This window comes from Alosa alosa, chromosome 12 (assembly GCF_017589495.1).
Source record: "Alosa alosa isolate M-15738 ecotype Scorff River chromosome 12, AALO_Geno_1.1, whole genome shotgun sequence".
In the NCBI taxonomy this organism is placed as follows: Eukaryota; Metazoa; Chordata; class Actinopteri; order Clupeiformes; family Clupeidae; genus Alosa; species Alosa alosa.
The window spans coordinates 19,345,975-19,365,341 of NC_063200.1; the positions used below are offsets into that span (position 1 = coordinate 19,345,975).

A 19,367-nucleotide genomic window follows, 5' to 3' on the forward strand; every position below is an offset into this window, starting at 1 on the left:
GAACTCAACCAGATCAAGGGTGAGGTTGACAGGAAACTTGCAGAAAAGGATGAGGAGATGGAGCAGATCAAGAGGAACAGCCAGAGGGTGATTGATTCCATGCAGAGCACTCTGGACTCTGAGGTCAGGAGCAGGAATGATGCCCTAAGAATCAAGAAGAAGATGGAGGGAGACCTCAATGAGATGGAAATTCAGCTGAGCCATGCTAACCGCCAGGCTTCTGAGTCCCAGAAACAACTAAGAAATGTGCAGGGTCAACTCAAGGTCAGTTATAGAATGAAGTAGTACAAGGGTTCTATGTGATCTCATCTAACCACCATAACTATTTATTTGACAAGTATGTCCATAAAATATCCAAACTGTCTATTGGTAGCATGACGTCTCTTTTGTCAATCCATGTTTTTCTGTTAGGATGCCCAACTGCATCTTGATGATGCTGTCAGAGGACAAGAAGAGGGAAGGAGCAGGTTGCCATGGTGGCTTTTAGGAACACCCTGATGGTGGCTGAGATTGAGGAGCTCAGAGCTGCCCTGGAGCAGACAGAGAGAGGCCGCAAAGTGGCTGAACAGGAGCTGGTTGATGCCAGTGAGCGTGTTGGCCTTCTGCACTCTCAGGTGGACATATAGTTTTTTACCTCGCATAAAATAATTCTTTCCATTGTTTCCACAGTATTTTCAAAGGATTTTTACTCATTTAACATTTAACAAATTATTTCTGAATATTAGAACACAAGTCTGATTAACACCAAGAAGAAGCTTGAGGCTGACCTGGTTCAGGTCCAAAGTGAGGTTGATGACATCGTCCAGGAGGCTAGAAATGCTGAGGACAAGGCCAAGAAAGCCATCACTGATGTAAGTAGTGCTATCTTTTTCTTAATTCATACATAGCGTATTAAACATGTGAACATTAAGGATATGTTTTCATGCTACCTTCCATGAACAATCATGCCGTCATCTAGGCTGCCATGATGGCAGAGGAGCTGAAGAAGGAGCAGGACACCAGTTCTCATCTGGAGAGGATGAAGAAGAACCTGGAGGTCACTGTGAAGGATCTGCAGCACCGCCTGGATGAGGCTGAGAATCTGGCCATGAAGGGTGGCAAGAAACAACTCCAGAAACTGGAGTCCAGGGTGAGTGGCTAAACTTGGGTGAGATGAAAATTGTTCAGAATGTAATGAATAAAATGAAGACCGTGTCTGAAATGAAAATGTTGTTCATGTAAAGGTTCGTGAGCTGGAAGCTGAGGTTGAGAATGAACAACGACGTGGTGTTGATGCTGTCAAGGGAGTCCGCAAATACGAGAGGAGGGTGAAGGAACTCACCTACCAGGTACAAACTTTATTCAACCACTATTGAAATACATTTAACTTGAGGAGTACAACAATTGACAGATTGGTTTTCTTTTCAGACTGAGGAGGACAAGAAGAATGTCACCAGACTGCAAGACCTGGTTGACAAGTTGCAGCTGAAGGTCAAAGCCTACAAGAGGCAGGCTGAGGAAGCTGTAAGCAGTCTCTTATATTGCCTTTATGGCCAAATGTCTTGCCTTTCATATTAATAGAAAAATACTTAAGCCTCTGTACAACTCATCAAACATATTTGCTTATTATTAGGAGGAGCAAGCCAACGGCTACCTGTCCAAGTTCAGGAAGGTTCAGCATGAGCTAGAGGAGGCTGAGGAGCGTGCTGACATTGCTGAATCCCAGGTCAACAAGTTGAGAGCAAAGAGCCGTGATTCTGGAAAGGTAAATCAAATTTACCATATTTCAATGTGTTGTAAGTCATCATATGTCACTATTCAATTACATTAAATTTCTCAATTTCTCTGTCTTAGGGCAAGGAGGCTGCAGAGTAAATCCTGTGAAATCTTCTGCCTTGTCACTCAGCTGGATTAATATCCTGATTACTGTGGCTATTTTGTAACTACTACATAATAAATGTATCTTCATTATTCTGTATATGAGTTCATTGTTTTTAATGTCAGTTAGAATTTGCTTATTTTGTAACATCTTGTAACAGACCAACTCTATGTTTGAGCCTGTACAGCAGGATGTCATGGTCAATGGTGTCAAATGCAGCACTAAGATCTAAAATGGAGTCTACAACTAAAATGGAGCAGGAACCAGAGTCAATGCAGAGCAGAATTTCATTGTACACTTTCATTAGGCACACTCACTGCTGTGGATAGCTGTAAAACTAGATTGGAATTTATCTAATGAATTAAAACTGTTTAAATATGCTGTGAGCTGCTAGAAAATCACTTTCTCTAAAAAGCCATTTTGAGATAGGTCTAATTTTCCAAGTTGCTTGAGTCAAGGGAAGGCTTTTTAAGGAGAGGTTGCACAGTTGCATGCTTGAAAGTGGATGGGACAACACCAGTGGCTAGTGAGCTGTTTACTAGATGTAAGATTCAAGATTTTGTTTAATGTAATTCCAAAAAACACTTCAGGAAGTGCAGTGTAGAATGAAATTACATTGCATAGGACCACCATAAAAACAGACATAAAAACACCATCAGCAGTTACAAGAATGCAATTATAATTAAATAAATATGATGTAGTAAAATATATAAATAAGGTAGCTTGCAATTAAATATGAGAGATGTAGAAATATACTGTGCATACACATATCCCACACATACATATATCATATATCACTATATCAATATTGCCAAAATGAAAGGATAGATAATGGAAAAGATATCTCTGAAGAGCTGAGAAGAAATGACATCTGAGGGGCAGTGAGTGGGATTCATCCATGAGACTCCCTGAGACAGCTCAGAGGAAGAAACTGGTACAAAGTGCTGAAGATGGCTGCTAATGGGGGGTTGAGATTGTGCAGGGTCAAGAGTAGAACTAAGGATATTGGCTCTTATTGAGTCAATGTTTTGAATAAAATAAATAAAAAAAATGCTCACAAGGTTCATTGGAGCTTTTAATAGTGAGGGCAGCATATCCGATATCAGCTATTCTGATAACACCCAAATCTGCTTAGCCCTCTCACCCTATGCAATTACTAAGTCAGCATTTTATCATTTAAGAAATATTGCCAAATTGAGAAAATGTATGTCAAATGATGATGTAGAGAAACTTGATTATGCATTCATTTCTAGCAAAGTTGGTTACTACAATGATCTTTTTACAGAAATTCCAAAAAAGACTATTGGCCGGCTCCAGATGATCCAAAACTGTGCAGCCAGAGTCCTAACAAGAACTAAACAAACAGCAAATATCACCCCTGTGATTAGTCTATCAGTCTTCCTGTGAGCTATAGATTTGATTTTAAAGCCCTACTTCTAGTTTTTAAAACACAAAATGGGTTGGCCCCAGACTACATTTAGGATATGATCCAAGTATAGTCCTATATGGCCGCTTAGATCGCAGGTGAAGTGCTTATTTGTAAAATCCACTGTTAGAACAAAACATGGTGAAACAGCTTTTAGCAGCTATGCCGTCAAACTATGGGATCAACTTCCAGAAGACATTAAAAATGCTCCAACATAAACCAAACAGTTTTATGATTCTTTTTGCTTCATCACATTGCCTCACTTTTATGTATTTTTACCTAATTTATGCTTCTCACTTTTGTTTATTTATACTACTTAATATTTTATTATATTTCACTTTTATGCTTATTAATTAAGCTTTATTAATGATTTTTACTTATTACTATTTTATTTCTTCTGCTGTTAGTTTTTACTCTTTTAATGTTTAAATACCTTTATGCCTTATGTTACATTTTATTTCATTCTGATTTTAAACTTCATATCATTTAATTTAATAGATTCTTGTGGTTTTATATACTTTTTTATGCTCTCTAACATTCTTTATTATCTACTGTTTTGTATTTTATTGTGAAAGACATTGAATTGCACCATGTATGAAATACGCCACAAACGCCTCATGATGGCTAGTTCATGACACTTTGCTCAATGAGTGACATAAATGGCTCTTTGCCCATCATTTGAAATGAAATCCTGTATAACCGGTTTTAGACCATTAGATCTTGAGAGAAAAAGCCAAATAGCAATTTAATCACTAATGAAGAATAAACAATTATCAAGATGTGTGTCAGTTTATTACACGGCTCTTCACAATGCAAGGAGAATGCTCCATTGACTTGAATGGGATTTCCCAAAGTTCTAGCGGTCATTATTTTCGAGGAAAGGACCTCTGAAAAAAATAATGACCGCTGTCAATGGTAACGGAGTTTGTGCTTCTTTCATATCATTATGCAAGGACTGGAACTTCATTCAAATGTGAAAGCAGACAGTCTCTCATTTTTTCTCACCGGAAGACACACAATGCTTTGCTGTTTTGCATCGTCACCCTGTCGGTACTACTTATGACGCTTTTAGCTGATACAATCTGTTGTAGAGTACCCGAATGGTGAAGGAGAAATCAGGCCGAGACAGCAAGTTTAAGAGGGCCCACAGTGTTTTACTTAAAATGTGACAAAATGATCAAAAAAACATATTCCATAATTCCTATTGACACTGTCGCACCCGATGTGAGGTAAAATGAAAATGACGAACAAAACATTTAACAGACACAAATCTCTCAAATCTTTCAAACCCCTTCATAGAGAAAAGTCAGCGTTTAAATGGTCAATTAACTAAATACTTCAGCCAACACCGGCAAAGTCTAAACATCTGCAAATCGCACACCGTCCCTACCTGGCTGACATCTAAAGCAAACCTCATGACATCGAACTTACCATAATCAATCATTAAATACTAATCAAAGTGTGATGTGCTGCTGAGGCGGCACATCGTCACACAATCAGTGGTGCCTTCAAACTACACGGAACACAATATAATCGCATAAGAAATATGACAGCATGGTGTTTAAACTATACAGCTGGAGGCTGGTTGCACATATTTGGAGAGCCACCCATCAAAACACCCTAATAGGCCAACATGGTTAGCCTAGAAAAGATTAACAACTATTTATATAGTGTCACAAGGTTGAGAAAGAACACAGAATAAATTATAGTTTCTTATGATTTGTGATACCCACTTTTAAGCTTCAATTTCAGCTTCTTTACTGTTATGTTGTGCTTTTCGTAATGCAGTGTGTCCAGGCATCTAGAGGGCATATAAGAAATCTGTCACTGAACACCAGTCATAAAACTGCTGTGCACTTCACTTTTGGAATGATGCCCTAAAATGTACAAAATGTCTAAGCATGAATGTTTGGTGGGCATAAATAGAATTCAGCATATTAATATCTGAAGGACATATTAATTACATTTATTTATTTCAAGGAGCTTATAAATCAAAGGGAAACAACATTTAGTATATTGATATTTACAAACCACACAAATTGGCCATAAAAGGAAAATTGCATAGGTGAACAGACTTACTGTATGGGGCATGGCATTACCCTTTAATTAGGATATACTGTATGATAACAATTGCATTTGTATCAATACTATCAAAGTATAGGCCAACTGTTCTAAAGTATGTTGAAAAAACATTATGGAAAACATTGCTCAATGTGCCCCTACCATTAACTTCTTATTCCAGTTTTTTCTGTTCAGTTAAAAATAGCCACTTACTGTAGTTTACCATAATGAGCATCTCCAGATATCAAATGTTTTTGCAATGTTTTAAATCCTAATATATTCCATAAATGAATTGGTTAAAATACACACAAAATCATTTCACAAGTTGAGTCACAAAGACGGAACATATTTTAATTATGGCCCTTACTTTGAGGTGAGAAACCTCTTTTACTGTTGTGTGTGACAGGTTGAGATGATGTTTAAATAGCTCCAAACACATCAATCAAACACACTTTGCCTTATTAGAGCTCTGCTTAGTTGACAGAATACGGCCAATATAAGGAGGGCTGTGGAGGGCTGCAAAAGGCCAGGGGGGGTTGAAGTGCACAGTAAGTCATAGGTTGCTTTCACAGACACAGGCCGACAGGAGGCAGCTCCTCCTATTACTGAATGTGTGATGGCAGACTGCATCTCCTCATCTCTAAAGCTTGGAACGAAGCATGGACTGCTGAAATGTATGTATTTACATTACATTTATTTCTATAATAAATACTTGACTTTGTATATTTTGTCGTTTTTAGATACTCAACTGAGGAAAATTCATCTTGTTGTGGGAGGAAAAGGTAAGGCACTACGTCTGATTTATCTGAACATTTAACAGGTTAAAACAAGCCTTCAAGTAAACTAAATGTTTTAGGAGGAATTTACTAATTATTTGTATGAACACAGGTGCTCCATTCAAGGCCTAGTTTATATAAACATATTCAATCTTTACAGCAGATTGTGTCCAATCAATGACCTGGAGATCTGATCTGGATCTGGACCATAATTCATTGATATCTTACTACATACAAAAGCTTTAACAGGGTAATGGGGAAATTTGAAAAGTTATCATCGTCAGTTAATATGTTCTTCTAAAAACAGATACTCATGTATATCTCTCTAATACTGATTTTAGAACAGCTAAGGGGGGTTTCAGGCACTCCGCTTGCATGTCATGCCTAACAAGGCATCTTGGCTGTTCTAAAATCAGTGTAACCTACAGCCTCTTAGGGTTTATTGCTGAAATAAATAACTTCAGTAGTTTGCATGATGTGTTTTGGATATGTGTGTATATTAATGTGTATATCAGAATGATGAGGATGGGATTACATTTCAGGACAATAAAACAGTAAATAAATCGGCTCCATTATTATTTAGATAAAGCAAAAGACTGTGTTGTATTTAACTTTTTAAAGATTTGTACAGTTTGAGTACCCTATGTACATTGATAAGCTCCATATATGGAGGTATGGCAAACAACTGTGGTTTTCCATGTTTTGCCCCTTAATGACAATGACACTTTATTTGCAGTACTGTGTTTGTATATGTCTGATTATGAAAAGCCTTTTATGTCGAAACTGTCTGCTCTTCATGTTTATGATTAATGCAGTAACCAGCAACCATGGGGGACGGTGAAATGGCTCAGTTTGGCGCAGCTGCCATTTACCTTCGTAAGCCTGAGAAGGAGAGAATTGAGGCCCAATCCAAGCCCTTTGATGCAAAGACTGCTTGCTATGTGGTTGACAAAGAGGACTTGTACGTCAAGGGTACAATAAAAAAGAGGGAAGGAGGCAAAGTTGTTGTTGAAACGCTTGAAACCAAGGAGGTACTTTAGCAAGGAAGTTAAAATTGTTCTAAAATGACATTATAACAGAAAGTTTCTTGAATACATCTCTTTGTTAAAGCTGTTTAATACATTGGTTTTAGGAAAGGACAGTGAAGGAAGATGAAGTCTTCCCCTTAAATCCTCCCAAATACGACAAAATTGAGGACATGGCCATGATGACCCACCTCAACGAAGCCTCCGTCTTGTATAACCTCAAAGAGCGTTATGCAGCATGGATGATCTACGTAAGCATTATACTTTTCACCAAATAAAAAAAAAAAGGAAAAGCTGAAAAAACAATCTTCTTTATTTCTTCGTTCTAGACCTACTCTGGACTTTTTTGTGTCACTGTGAACCCCTACAAGTGGCTCCCCGTATACGATCAAGCAGTGGTGAATGCCTACAGAGGCAAGAAGCGTGTGGAGGCCCCGCCCCACATCTTCTCTGTCTCTGACAACGCATTTCAGTTCATGCTTCAAGGTATGCTTTCTGTTTTTAAAGCCAACACTGAATGATATTGATACATTATACTGTATATTTTATGTAAAATAAATCATTCATGTCAATCTCTATTTTGCCCCACAGACAGGGAGAATCAGTCTGTCCTGATCACGTAAGTGTCAATGCATCCCTTAAAACTTTTTACAGTTTTAATAGAGGGCTAACTCTTTGCATCATCTTCTATGTACTCTTCTGGTACACTTTGTAATTGTGATTTAGGAAATTGCAATATATTCTGTTTAATACAGCGGAGAATCTGGTGCTGGAAAGACTGTAAACACCAAGCGTGTCATCCAGTACTTTGCAACAATTGCAGTGTCTGGTGGCAAGAAAGCAGAGCCACCAGCCAGCAGTGGAAAAATTAAGGTATAGGACCTCTTGCATATTTATAGGCTAATTATCACATAGCAACAGAGACATGAACTTAAGTAACAATGTATCTATTGACACCCAGGGCTCTCTTGAAGACCAGATCATTGCCGCCAACCCACTGCTGGAAGCTTATGGTAATGCCAAGACTGTGAGGAATGACAATTCTTCACGTTTTGTAAGTTTCGTTTCTCATCTATTCTCTCACATGATTTTTTGTTTTTTGATGAAATCAACTTCTTATTTTCTTTTAACTCAAACTGATCATGTACTTCGTTTTATATCTATTAGTATCTCTTTTAAAAAAACATCCTCCGATTTCTACTTAAACCTCTATTATCTTTTACTTTTTGTATTAGTAGAGGCAGCATGTATTGTTACTCTTAGGTCTATTACTGAATATTTGAATATTTATTGAATACTTGAATATTTTCCTCATGTCTAACCAGCTTTGGTTAAAAGCATCAGCTAAATGAATACATGTAATAATGTCAAAATGTAATTTCAAACAGGGTAAATTCATCAGAATTCACTTTGGCACTTCTGGAAAACTGGCTAGTGCTGATATTGAGACTTGTAAGTATAATTGTTCCAAGTAGAAATGCTCTTTTATTGCCTTAAATGTATCACATTAAAATACATCCTTCCCCATGTAAAAAGACCTGTTGGAGAAGTCTAGAGTGACATTCCAGCTTCCTGATGAGAGAGGCTACCACATCTTCTTCCAGATGATGACCAACCACAAGCCTGAAATTATAGGTAAGGTTATAATACAGTATTCACAACGTTCAAAAATCAACACATATAATTCTGAATTTGTAAAATATTTTTTTCATCTTGACAGAAATGTCCCTCATCACTGCCAACCCCTATGACTTCCCAATGTGCAGTCAGGGTCAGATCGCTGTGGCCAGCATTGATGACAAAGAGGAGTTGGATGCCACAGATGTAAGTCTTCCAATAATGGGTTTTCCCCCCTTCAATTTCTTAAAGAAAGCTTTAAAATAATCAAATACTTTATCATTACAGGATGCCATTGACATCCTGGGTTTCAGTAATGAGGAGAAAGTCACCATTTACAAGCTGACTGGTGCTGTGCTCCATCATGGCAACATGAAATTCAAGCAGAAGCAGCGTGAAGAGCAGGCTGAGCCTGATGGCACTGAGGGTAGGTTACGGCACTACTGAATCAGTCAGTTCTAGTAATAACTACAAGGTAGTCTTTTTCATTGAGAACATTTTATTATGTTAAGTTAAAGTTTAAGCAGACACAAACTGGCAATGGCAGATAATAAAATAATGTACAAAACGATGGTCACTCTGATAACTTCATGTTTTTGTGATTTATTTATAGTGTTTTAACCTACACTATCTTGGCCAAACTTTTTGATTTAGGGAGAGGAGATTTATGTGGACAAACTTGTTTCATATGCTGTCCCAAATTAGTTTGGAGTGTGGAGTATGAAAAAGTTTTGATCGCTATACATTTCAATAAATGCTAGACTGTTGCCCTGATTTTAGATGCTGACAAAGTCGCTTACCTCCTGGGCCTGAACTCTGCTGACATGCTGAAGGCTCTGTGCTACCCAAGAGTGAAAGTCGGAAATGAGTTTGTCACCAAGGGTCAGACTGTACCACAGGTACTATTTTAGATTTCAGATCCCATGAAATGATCTGCTTTTATCTTATAAGCATTTTACTTTTTGGTTTGAATATAGCATGACCATTGCTTTGATATTCTATTTCAGGTCAATAACGCAGTGTCGGCCTTGTCCAAGTCCATCTATGAGAGGATGTTCTTGTGGATGGTCATCCGTATAAACCAGATGTTGGACACTAAACAGCCAAGGCAGTTCTTTATTGGTGTGCTGGATATTGCTGGCTTTGAGATTTTCGATGTGAGGATAATTTAACACATTTTTTTCACTCAAAGAACAATGTAATATAATTTTAGTTGGGGACATTCATATTCCATTTTTTTTCAATCACAGTTCAACAGCATGGAGCAGCTGTGTATCAACTTCACCAATGAGAAATTACAACAGTTCTTCAACCACCACATGTTCGTTCTGGAGCAAGAGGAGTACAAGAAACAGGGCATTGTTTGGGAGTTAATTGACTTTGGCATGGACTTGGCCGCTTGCATTGAGCTTATAGAAAAGGTTTGTTTTAATTAATTTGTTTAAATTGTGAAGTACTAGATTCATTTTATAACATAATGACTTCTTTTAAAACCACAAATATTTTTCACAGCCTATGGGTATCTTTGCCATCCTTGAAGAGGAGTGCATGTTCCCCAAGGCCTCTGACACCACTTTCAAGAACAAGCTGTATGATCAGCATCTTGGCAAGACTAAGGCCTTTGAGAAGCCCAAGCCTGCTAAAGGCAAGGCTGAGGCCCACTTCTCCCTGGTGCACTATGCAGGCACTGTGGACTACAATGTTGGTGGATGGCTGGACAAGAACAAGGATCCACTGAACGATTCTGTTGTGCAGTTGTACCAGAAATCGGGAGTAAAACTCCTGCCTGTCTTGTACCCACCTGTTGTTGAGGGTAACAACAAAACACTATACAAGTCTACAAGCTAATGCAAAAATATCCCATTTATGAATTTATATATATGTATACCTCAATTATTGAATAATGTGTCAACAGAGTCTGGTGGTGGTAAGAAGAAGAAGAAGGGTGGCTCCATGCAGACTGTGTCATCACAGTTCAGGGTGTGTATATTAAACCAATAACAACAAATCAATCATCTAATAGAATGGTGAAGAGGATGTTTTGATTGCATTCTTATCTCAACAGGAGAACTTGGGCAAACTGATGACCAACTTGAGGAGCACCCATCCTCACTTTGTGCGTTGTCTGATTCCAAATGAAATTAAGAAACCAGGTAAAAGGCCTTTGGTAGTCAATAAAGATGAATGCATTATTCATGAAATAAATTGAGAATAGAAAATCTCATGACATGTATTTGACAGGTTATATGCAGAACTTCCTGGTCATCATATTATACATGTCATTGCTCTAACTCCTTGAAAAATACACATCTCTCTATAATAACAGGTCTGATGCAGAACTTCCTGGTCATCCACCAGCTCAGGTGCAATGGTGTGCTGGAGGGTATCAGAATCTGCAGAAAGGGTTTCCCAAGCAGAATCCTCTATGGTGACTTCAAGCAGAGGTGAACTGAGAAAGCCAATGAAGTATTACATATATTCAATACTGCATTTAGAGAGGAAAAAAGTAATAATATATATGTACATGTATTTATTCTGTCCAGATACAAAGTGCTGAATGCCAGTGTGATCCCTGATGGTCAATTCATTGATAACAAGAAGGCTGCTGAGAAGCTCTTGGGATCCATTGATGTTGATCACACCCAGTACATGTTTGGACACACAAAGGTAGACAAGTCTCATGCAATCTATTATCTGCTTGTCACAAGTACAAACAAGAGCTAAGCTTTTTCTGTGTCAAATTCATGCTGATATTTTCCTTTATCTCTCAGGTGTTCTTCAAAGCTGGCCTGCTGGGTACCCTTGAGGAGATGCGAGATGAGAAACTGGCTGCCCTGGTCACAATGACTCAGGCTCTCTGCCGTGCATACCTGATGAGGAGGGAGTTTGTCAAGATGATGGAAAGAAGGTAATTGTTTTATTATTTTATTTTAGAGCTCAGAAGTCTTAAAGATTTCTGTAGTTTGAATTGCATCACTTGTATAGTCATATTTCACTTGCTATCCATTTCAAGTAATCATAGTTTAATATAGAAGGTTTAAAGATAAAATTCACCAACTTTCTTGTATAGGGAGGCTATCTACACCATCCAGTACAATATACGCTCATTCATGAATGTCAAGACCTGGCCATGGATGAAGGTTTACTACAAGATCAAGCCCCTACTGAAGAGTGCTGAAACTGAAAAGGAGCTGGCCAACCTGAAGGAGAACTATGAGAAACTCAAAGATGTCCATGCAAAGGTTGAGGCCAAGAAGAAGGAACTCGAGGAGAAGATGGTGGCTCTGGTGCAAGAGAGGAATGACCTGGCACTGCAAGTGGCATCCGTAAGTGTATATATTGTACCATTTTATGTTCACAATCATACCACTACCCAGTCTCGGCATTGTGTTTTCAATACAAATCAGATGTCATGCTTCTATCTTATATTTACAATAGGGAAATGAGGGTCTCAATGATGCAGAGGAGAGGTGTGAGGGTCTTATCAAAAGTAAGATCCAGCTCGAGGCCAAGCTCAAAGAGACAACTGAGAGACTGGAGGATGAAGAGGAAATCAATGCTGAGCTGACTGCCAAGAAGAGGAAACTGGAAGATGAGTGCTCTGAGCTCAAGAAGGACATTGATGATCTGGAGCTGACTTTGGCCAAAGTGGAGAAGGAGAAACATGCCACCGAGAACAAGGTTTGGATTTCTAAAGGGCAGATCACGTGTGTTGTAAATAAAATATCATAGTTACACTGTTTACTAATTTAAAACTATCTGTGTGCAGGTCAAGAACCTAACTGAAGAGATGGCCTCCCAGGATGAGTCGATTGCTAAGCTAACAAAGGAGAAGAAAGCCCTCCAAGAGGCCCATCAGCAGACTCTTGATGATCTTCAAGCAGAGGAAGACAAAGTCAACACTCTGACCAAATCCAAGACTAAGCTTGAACAGCAAGTGGATGATGTAAGTTCTTAACCAACAGGAGTTTATAAAAATTCTACATTTGATACTTTTTCCCACATGTTCACCTCAAACTTCAAATTGGCAGCTTGAGGGTTCCCTGGAGCAAGAAAAGAAGCTCCGTATGGACCTCGAGAGAGCCAAAAGAAAACTTGAGGGTGATCTGAAGCTGGCCCAAGAGAACATCATGGATCTGGAGAATGACAAGCAACAGTCTGAGGAGAAGCTGAAGAAGTAATGCATGATTCCACTGAACAACACTATTTATGCAAACTTTTAATCTAAATACGACTAAACACTTACACTTTTGTTTAAGCGTTTGCTAACATTTATTTTACTTTACTGTGACATAGGAAGGACTTTGAAACAAGCCAACTTCTTAGCAAGATTGAAGATGAACAATCGCTGGGTGCTCAGCTGCAGAAGAAGATCAAGGAGCTTCAGGTTTAATTATTCTCTAGCGAATCAAAATCTGAGCTTTTTAGCAATTTTCTGTCTTACCGATATTCTTTTTACCAATAGGCCCGCATTGAGGAACTAGAGGAAGAGATTGAGGCTGAGCGTGCAGCTCGTGCCAAGGTTGAGAAGCAGAGAGCTGATCTCTCCAGGGAACTTGAGGAAATCAGTGAAAGGCTTGAGGAGGCTGGTGGTGCTACTGCTGCTCAAATTGAGATGAACAAGAAGCGTGAGGCTGAGTTCCAGAAGCTGCGTCGAGATCTTGAGGAGTCCACCCTGCAGCATGAAGCCACTGCTGCAGCTCTCCGCAAGAAGCAGGCCGATAGCGTGGCTGAGCTGGGAGAGCAGATTGACAACCTCCAACGTGTCAAGCAGAAGCTTGAGAAAGAAAAGAGTGAATACAAGATGGAAATTGATGATCTCGCCAGCAACATGGAAGCTGTTGCTAAAGCTAAGGTTGATGAGATGTTTACCCTCATGTTATCTCTAAAACAAACCAACTTATAATGAAGTTTTTGCTACTAATGGGCATTTTCATAAACAGGGAAATCTGGAGAAGATGTGCCGCACCCTTGAGGACCAACTCAGTGAAACCAAGGCCAAGAGTGATGAGGCTGCCCGTCAGGTCAATGACCTCAGTGCTCAGAGAGCAAGACTTCAAACTGAAAATGGTGAGCTTGGCCGCCAGGTTGAGGAAAAGGATGCTCTTGTGTCTCAGTTGACCAGAAGCAAACAGGCCTTCACTCAACAAATTGAGGAGCTGAAGAGACTGAATGAGGAGGAGGTCAAGGTACTGATATACTGATGCACCAAGAGACAAATTGGATTACATAGAACACATTATGTGAAAGGCTTTAACACCCTCACTTGTTAACACATAGGCCAAGAACGCCCTGGCCCATGCTGTTCAGTCTGCACGCCATGACTGCGACCTCCTGAGGGAGCAGTTTGAGGAAGAGCAGGAGGCTAAAGCTGAACTTCAGCGTGGCATGTCCAAGGCCAACAGCGAGGTTGCTCAGTGGAGGACCAAGTATGAAACTGATGCCATCCAGCGTACTGAGGAGCTTGAGGAGTCCAAGTATGTGTTAAAGATGCAACAAAGTGAATTTTAATGTTAATTAAAACCTTGCATTTTCTTGAGGAAAACCCATCATGTCCCTCTGACATCAATCTTTTGGTATTTTCAGAAAAAAGCTTGCCCAGCGTCTGCAGGAGGCTGAGGAGCAAATCGAGGCTGTCAACTCCAAGTGTGCCTCTCTGGATAAGACCAAGCAGAGACTCCAGGGTGAGGTTGAGGACCTCATGATTGATGTGGAGAGAGCCAATGGTCTAGCTGCCAACCTTGACAAGAAGCAAAGAAACTTTGACAAGGTATTATCTCCACAACACCATTCAAATGTGGAGTGTATAGTAAAAGCTTAGTAATTATAAGCCTCACAACAAAACCTTTTTCTAAAAGGTCCTGGCAGAATGGAAGCAGAAGTACGAGGAGGGTCAGGCAGAGTTGGAGGGTGCCCAGAAAGAGGCTCGTACCCTCAGCACTGAACTGTTCAAGATGAAGAACTCCTATGAGGAGTCTCTTGACCACCTGGAGACCCTGAAGAGGGAGAACAAGAATTTGCAACGTGAGACAAATCAACCCAATCCACATAATTTTAAAACATCCAAACAATATTGTTTACTATAATATCCTGTAATATTCATGTTTATAGAGGAGATCTCGGACCTGACTGAGCAGCTTGGTGAGACTGGAAAGAGCATCCATGAGCTGGAGAAGGCCAAGAAGACTGTAGAAACTGAAAAGGCTGAGATCCAGACAGCCCTGGAGGAGGCTGAGGTAGAAATTCAGACGGGCTTTTCTACACAGTGACAAACTGAAAAGATAATGTTATATTTAACTATAACTCTAATTTTCTTTGTTTAGGGAACTCTTGAGCATGAGGAGTCCAAGATTCTTCGTGTCCAACTTGAACTCAACCAGGTCAAGGGTGAGGTTGACAGGAAACTTGCAGAAAAGGATGAGGAGATGGAGCAAATCAAGAGGAACAGCCAGAGGGTGATTGATTCCATGCAGAGCACTTTGGACTCTGAGGTCAGGAGCAGAAATGATGCCCTGAGAATCAAGAAGAAGATGGAGGGAGACCTCAATGAGATGGAAATTCAGCTGAGCCATGCTAACCGCCAGGCTGCTGAGTCCCAAAAACAACTGAGAAATGTGCAGGGTCAACTCAAGGTCAGTTATAGAATGAAGTAGTACAAGGGTTCTATGTGATCTCATCTAACCACCATTACTATACATTTGACAAGTATCTCCATAAAACATCTGAACTGTCAATTGGTAGCATGACAACTCTTTTGTCATTCCATGTTTTTCTGTTAGGATGCCCAACTGCATCTTGATGATGCTGTCAGAGGACAAGAAGACGGGAAGGAGCAGGTTGCCATGGTGGAGCGCAGGAACACCCTGATGGTGGCTGAGATTGAGGAGCTCAGAGCTGCCCTGGAGCAGACAGAGAGAGGCCGTAAAGTGGCTGAACAGGAGCTGGTTGATGCCAGTGAGCGTGTTGGCCTTCTGCACTCTCAGGTGGACATAATAATAATAATAATAATAATAAGCTTTATTTGTATAGCATACACAGAATGCAGCTCAAAGTGCTTTACATTTGGAGCATGTAACACAATAATAGTCAGTCTGTCATTATCAATCACTTTCACTTTTCTTCATTGCATTGGCCATTTATGATCCAATCAGCAACATATCAGAAATATAAGAAATAACATGTAACACAGTTATTAGAGAAGAGTCAGTCATTCCCCTTTGTTGCTGTGGCCGTTTATAATCCAATCAGCAACATATGAGAAATACTATTATACTACTATGGATATATAAAGGCTTTGCTGACAAATGCCTAGGCTAACAAATGCTTAGGCCCTGTTGATGCGGACTCCAAGCAGCCAGCCTTAGCTTGTTCTTAGCATATGTCGCAATTTATTTGACTTTATACACAGACATTCAAGACTGGCAGCCTTAACCCTTTACCCCCCACAAACACGTAATATGGCAACTGTGGCAAGGAAAAACTCCCATATTTCAGGAAGAAACCTTGAGCAGAACCTGACTTAATAGGGGGAGCCCATCTGCTTCTGGCTGGCTGCGCCCTCCCATGGCAGTAGATGTAGAATAATATGAAAAAGTAGTCTACAGGTATGTTTTCAGATCTTTTTTAGAAATATTTATTGAATTCGCCTGCTTGATGTACAGAGGCAGGGTGTTCCATAGTTTTGGGGCATAATGGATAAAAGCAGCTTCTCCACTTTGCTTGTGGAGCAATTTGGGTACAATTAAAAGATTAGAATTAGATGATCTAAGTTTCCTTTGTGGTTGATGATATTAAAAGCTCAGAGATATATGAAGGTGCTATGCCATTCAGAGCTTTGTAAGTAATTAGCATAACCTTAAAATCAATTCTATAGGAAACAGGGAGCCAGTGCAGTTCAGCCAACACAGGGGTGATGTGTTCTCTTTTCTCGGTCTTAGTTAAAAGTCTAGCCGCAGAGTTCTGTATGAGTGCCAATTTCTTTAGAAGTTTTTTTGGGAAGACCAGTGAAAAGTGCATTGCAGTAGTCTAACCTGCTAGTGATAAAGGCATGAATTAGTTTTTCTGCATCTTGTTGAGTTAAAATGGCCGCACTTTGGCAATGTTTCTCAGGTGGAAATAGGCTGTCTGAGTAACTTTACTGATGGGGCTTAAAACTCAACTCTGCATCTAAGATGACACAAGGCTTGTTACTTTTGGTTTGACCTGGTGCGCCAAGTTCCCCAGATTACTAAGAACAATGTCTCGCTTTGGTTTTGGTCCAACCAAAAGTACCTCTGTTTTGTCATCATTTAGTTTCAAAAATGTTTTGCTCATCCACTGATTAATGGAGGTTAGGCATGCAGTGAGGGAGCAAAGGCCATCTGGGTTAGTTGGCTCCACAGAAATATACAATTGGGCATCATCTGCGAAGCTTATGATGTTTCCCAACGGAAGCATAAATAGGGAAAAGAGCAGGGGACCAAGGCAGCTCCTCTGAGCCACACCAAAAGGCAAGTCATGTTTTACAGACACATGATCTCCTAGACTGATATAACAATCTCTGCCAGTAATGTAGGTTTGAAACCAGTTTAGAACATTATCAGAGAGACCCACCCACTTCGCAAGGCGGTGAATTAGGATGCTATGATCAATGGTGTCAAATGGCGCACTCAAATCTAGAAGAATAAGGATTGAGACTTTGTTTCAGTCAGTAGCCAGTCTAAGATCATTGACTATTTTTACTTGAGCCGTTTCTGTGCTGTGATATGATCTAAAACCTGATTGGAATTTTTCAAGGATACTGTTTTCGTTGAGGAAGGTATTTAACTGATTACAAACAACTTTTTCAAGTACTTTGCTCAGGAACGGTAGGTTTGATATAGGCCTGTAGTAGCTCAGATTAGTATGGTCAATATTCGACTTTTTAAGTAAAGGTTTCACAACAGCGGTTTTAAAAGCAGTTGGACATATACTTTTTTACCTCACATAAAATCATTCTTTCCATCGTTTCCACAGTACTTTCAAAATATTTTTCATCATTTAACATTTAACAAATTATTTCTGAATGTTAGAACACAAGTCTGATTAACACCAAGAAGAAGCTTGAGGCTGACCTGGTTCAGGTCCAAAGTGAGGTTGATGACATTGTCCAGGAGGCTAGAAATGCTGAGGACAAGGCCAAGAAAGCCATCACTGATGTAAGTAGTGATATATTTTTCTTATTTCATCCATAACATAATAAACATGTGAACATGAAGGGTATGTTTTTTTAATGCTACCTTCCATAAACCATCATGGCGTTATCTAGGCTGCCATGATGGCAGAGGAGCTGAAGAAGGAGCAGGACACCAGTTCTCATCTGGAGAGGATGAAGAAGAACCTGGAGGTCACTGTGAAGGATCTGCAGCACCGCCTGGATGAGGCTGAGAATCTGGCCATGAAGGGTGGCAAGAAACAACTCCAGAAACTGGAGTCCAGGGTGAGTGGCTAAACTTGGGTGAGATGAAAAATGTTCAGAATGTAATGAATAAAATGAAGACCGAGTCTGAAATGAAAATGTTGTTCATGTAAAGGTTCGTGAGCTGGAAGGTGAGGTTGAGAATGAACAACGACGTGGTGTTGATGCTGTCAAGGGAGTCCGCAAATACGAGAGGAGGGTGAAGGAACTCACCTATCAGGTACAAACTTTATTTAACCACTATTGAAATACATTTACCTTGAAGAGTACAACGATTGACAGATTGTTTTTCTTTTCAGACTGAGGAGGACAAGAAGAATGTCACCAGACTGCAAGACCTGGTTGACAAGTTGCAGCTGAAGGTCAAAGCCTACAAGAGGCAGGCTGAGGAAGCTGTAAGCTTGCCTTTCATATAAATAAAAAAATATCTGTATAGGTTTGCTTTAGAACTTAAGCCTCTGTACAACTCATCAAACATATCTGCTTATTATTAGGAGGAGCAAGCCAACGGCTACTTGTCCAAGTTCAGGAAAGTTCAGCATGAGCTAGAGGAGGCTGAGGAGCGTGCTGACATTGCTGAATCCCAGGTCAACAAGTTGAGAGCAAAGAGCCGTGATTCTGGAAAGGTAAATCAAATTTACCATATTTCAATGTGTAAGTCATCATACGTATGTCACTACTCAATTACATTAAATTTCTCAATTTCTCTGTCTTAGGGCAAGGAGGCTGCAGAGTAAATCCTGTGAAATCTTCTGCCTTGTTATTCAGCTGGATTAATATCCTGATTACTGTGGCTATTTTTTAACTACTACATAATAAACATATTTTCATTTCATCATACTGTATATGAGTTCATTGTTAATGTCAGTCAGAATAATTTGCTTATTATAGGATACAGAGATTGTCAAAGTTATTATTCCCCGTCATCATCTACTTCCTAAATGTTTGGTCAACGGTACCCGGGACACCGAAACACAGGGGCACATGAAATTTGGTGGGTATGTACTGTAGCCCCACTAGACTTTTACGGAAGAATTGGTCCCCGGCTCTTTGTGTGTGAGAAAGAGAGTGTGTGTTAGAGTCCTCTCTTCACCCCTTCACACCCCATTGGTCCCCGGGGTCCACAACCACCGATTGGGGTGGTGGTGGTACTTATTATCACTGACAA

At 39.8% G+C, this 19,367-nt stretch overlaps 2 protein-coding genes across 2 annotated transcripts; both read left to right on the forward strand.

Annotated features, from left to right (window-relative positions):
- Positions 1-1,957, forward strand: LOC125304887 (myosin-8-like; the record flags this gene model as incomplete). Its single annotated transcript, XM_048259401.1, is given in 9 exon segments — positions 1-264; positions 412-454; positions 457-614; positions 726-851; positions 959-1,129; positions 1,224-1,328; positions 1,408-1,503; positions 1,613-1,744; positions 1,834-1,957. Coding segments are annotated over 9 exon segments (1,116 nt in total), but the record flags the coding sequence as incomplete, so codon positions are not given.
- Positions 1,958-6,085: 4,128 nt separating this feature from the next.
- Positions 6,086-19,034, forward strand: LOC125304477 (myosin heavy chain, fast skeletal muscle-like). Its single transcript, XM_048258792.1, has 39 exons — positions 6,086-6,127; positions 6,937-7,152; positions 7,254-7,397; positions 7,476-7,632; positions 7,738-7,765; positions 7,902-8,019; positions 8,108-8,200; positions 8,535-8,598; positions 8,683-8,781; positions 8,867-8,970; positions 9,052-9,190; positions 9,544-9,662; positions 9,771-9,920; positions 10,014-10,184; positions 10,276-10,576; positions 10,679-10,743; positions 10,829-10,916; positions 11,090-11,207; positions 11,307-11,430; positions 11,535-11,671; positions 11,834-12,089; positions 12,202-12,444; positions 12,533-12,709; positions 12,795-12,940; positions 13,060-13,150; positions 13,229-13,618; positions 13,707-13,952; positions 14,044-14,240; positions 14,350-14,533; positions 14,622-14,787; positions 14,875-14,999; positions 15,087-15,395; positions 15,543-15,746; positions 17,814-17,939; positions 18,050-18,220; positions 18,315-18,419; positions 18,499-18,594; positions 18,694-18,825; positions 18,916-19,034. Exons 2-39 carry the CDS (start codon positions 6,949-6,951, stop codon positions 18,934-18,936), a joined length of 5,808 nt encoding a protein of 1,935 aa, XP_048114749.1. The 5' UTR covers positions 6,086-6,127; positions 6,937-6,948; the 3' UTR covers positions 18,937-19,034.
- The last annotated feature ends 333 nt before the right edge of the window (positions 19,035-19,367 follow it).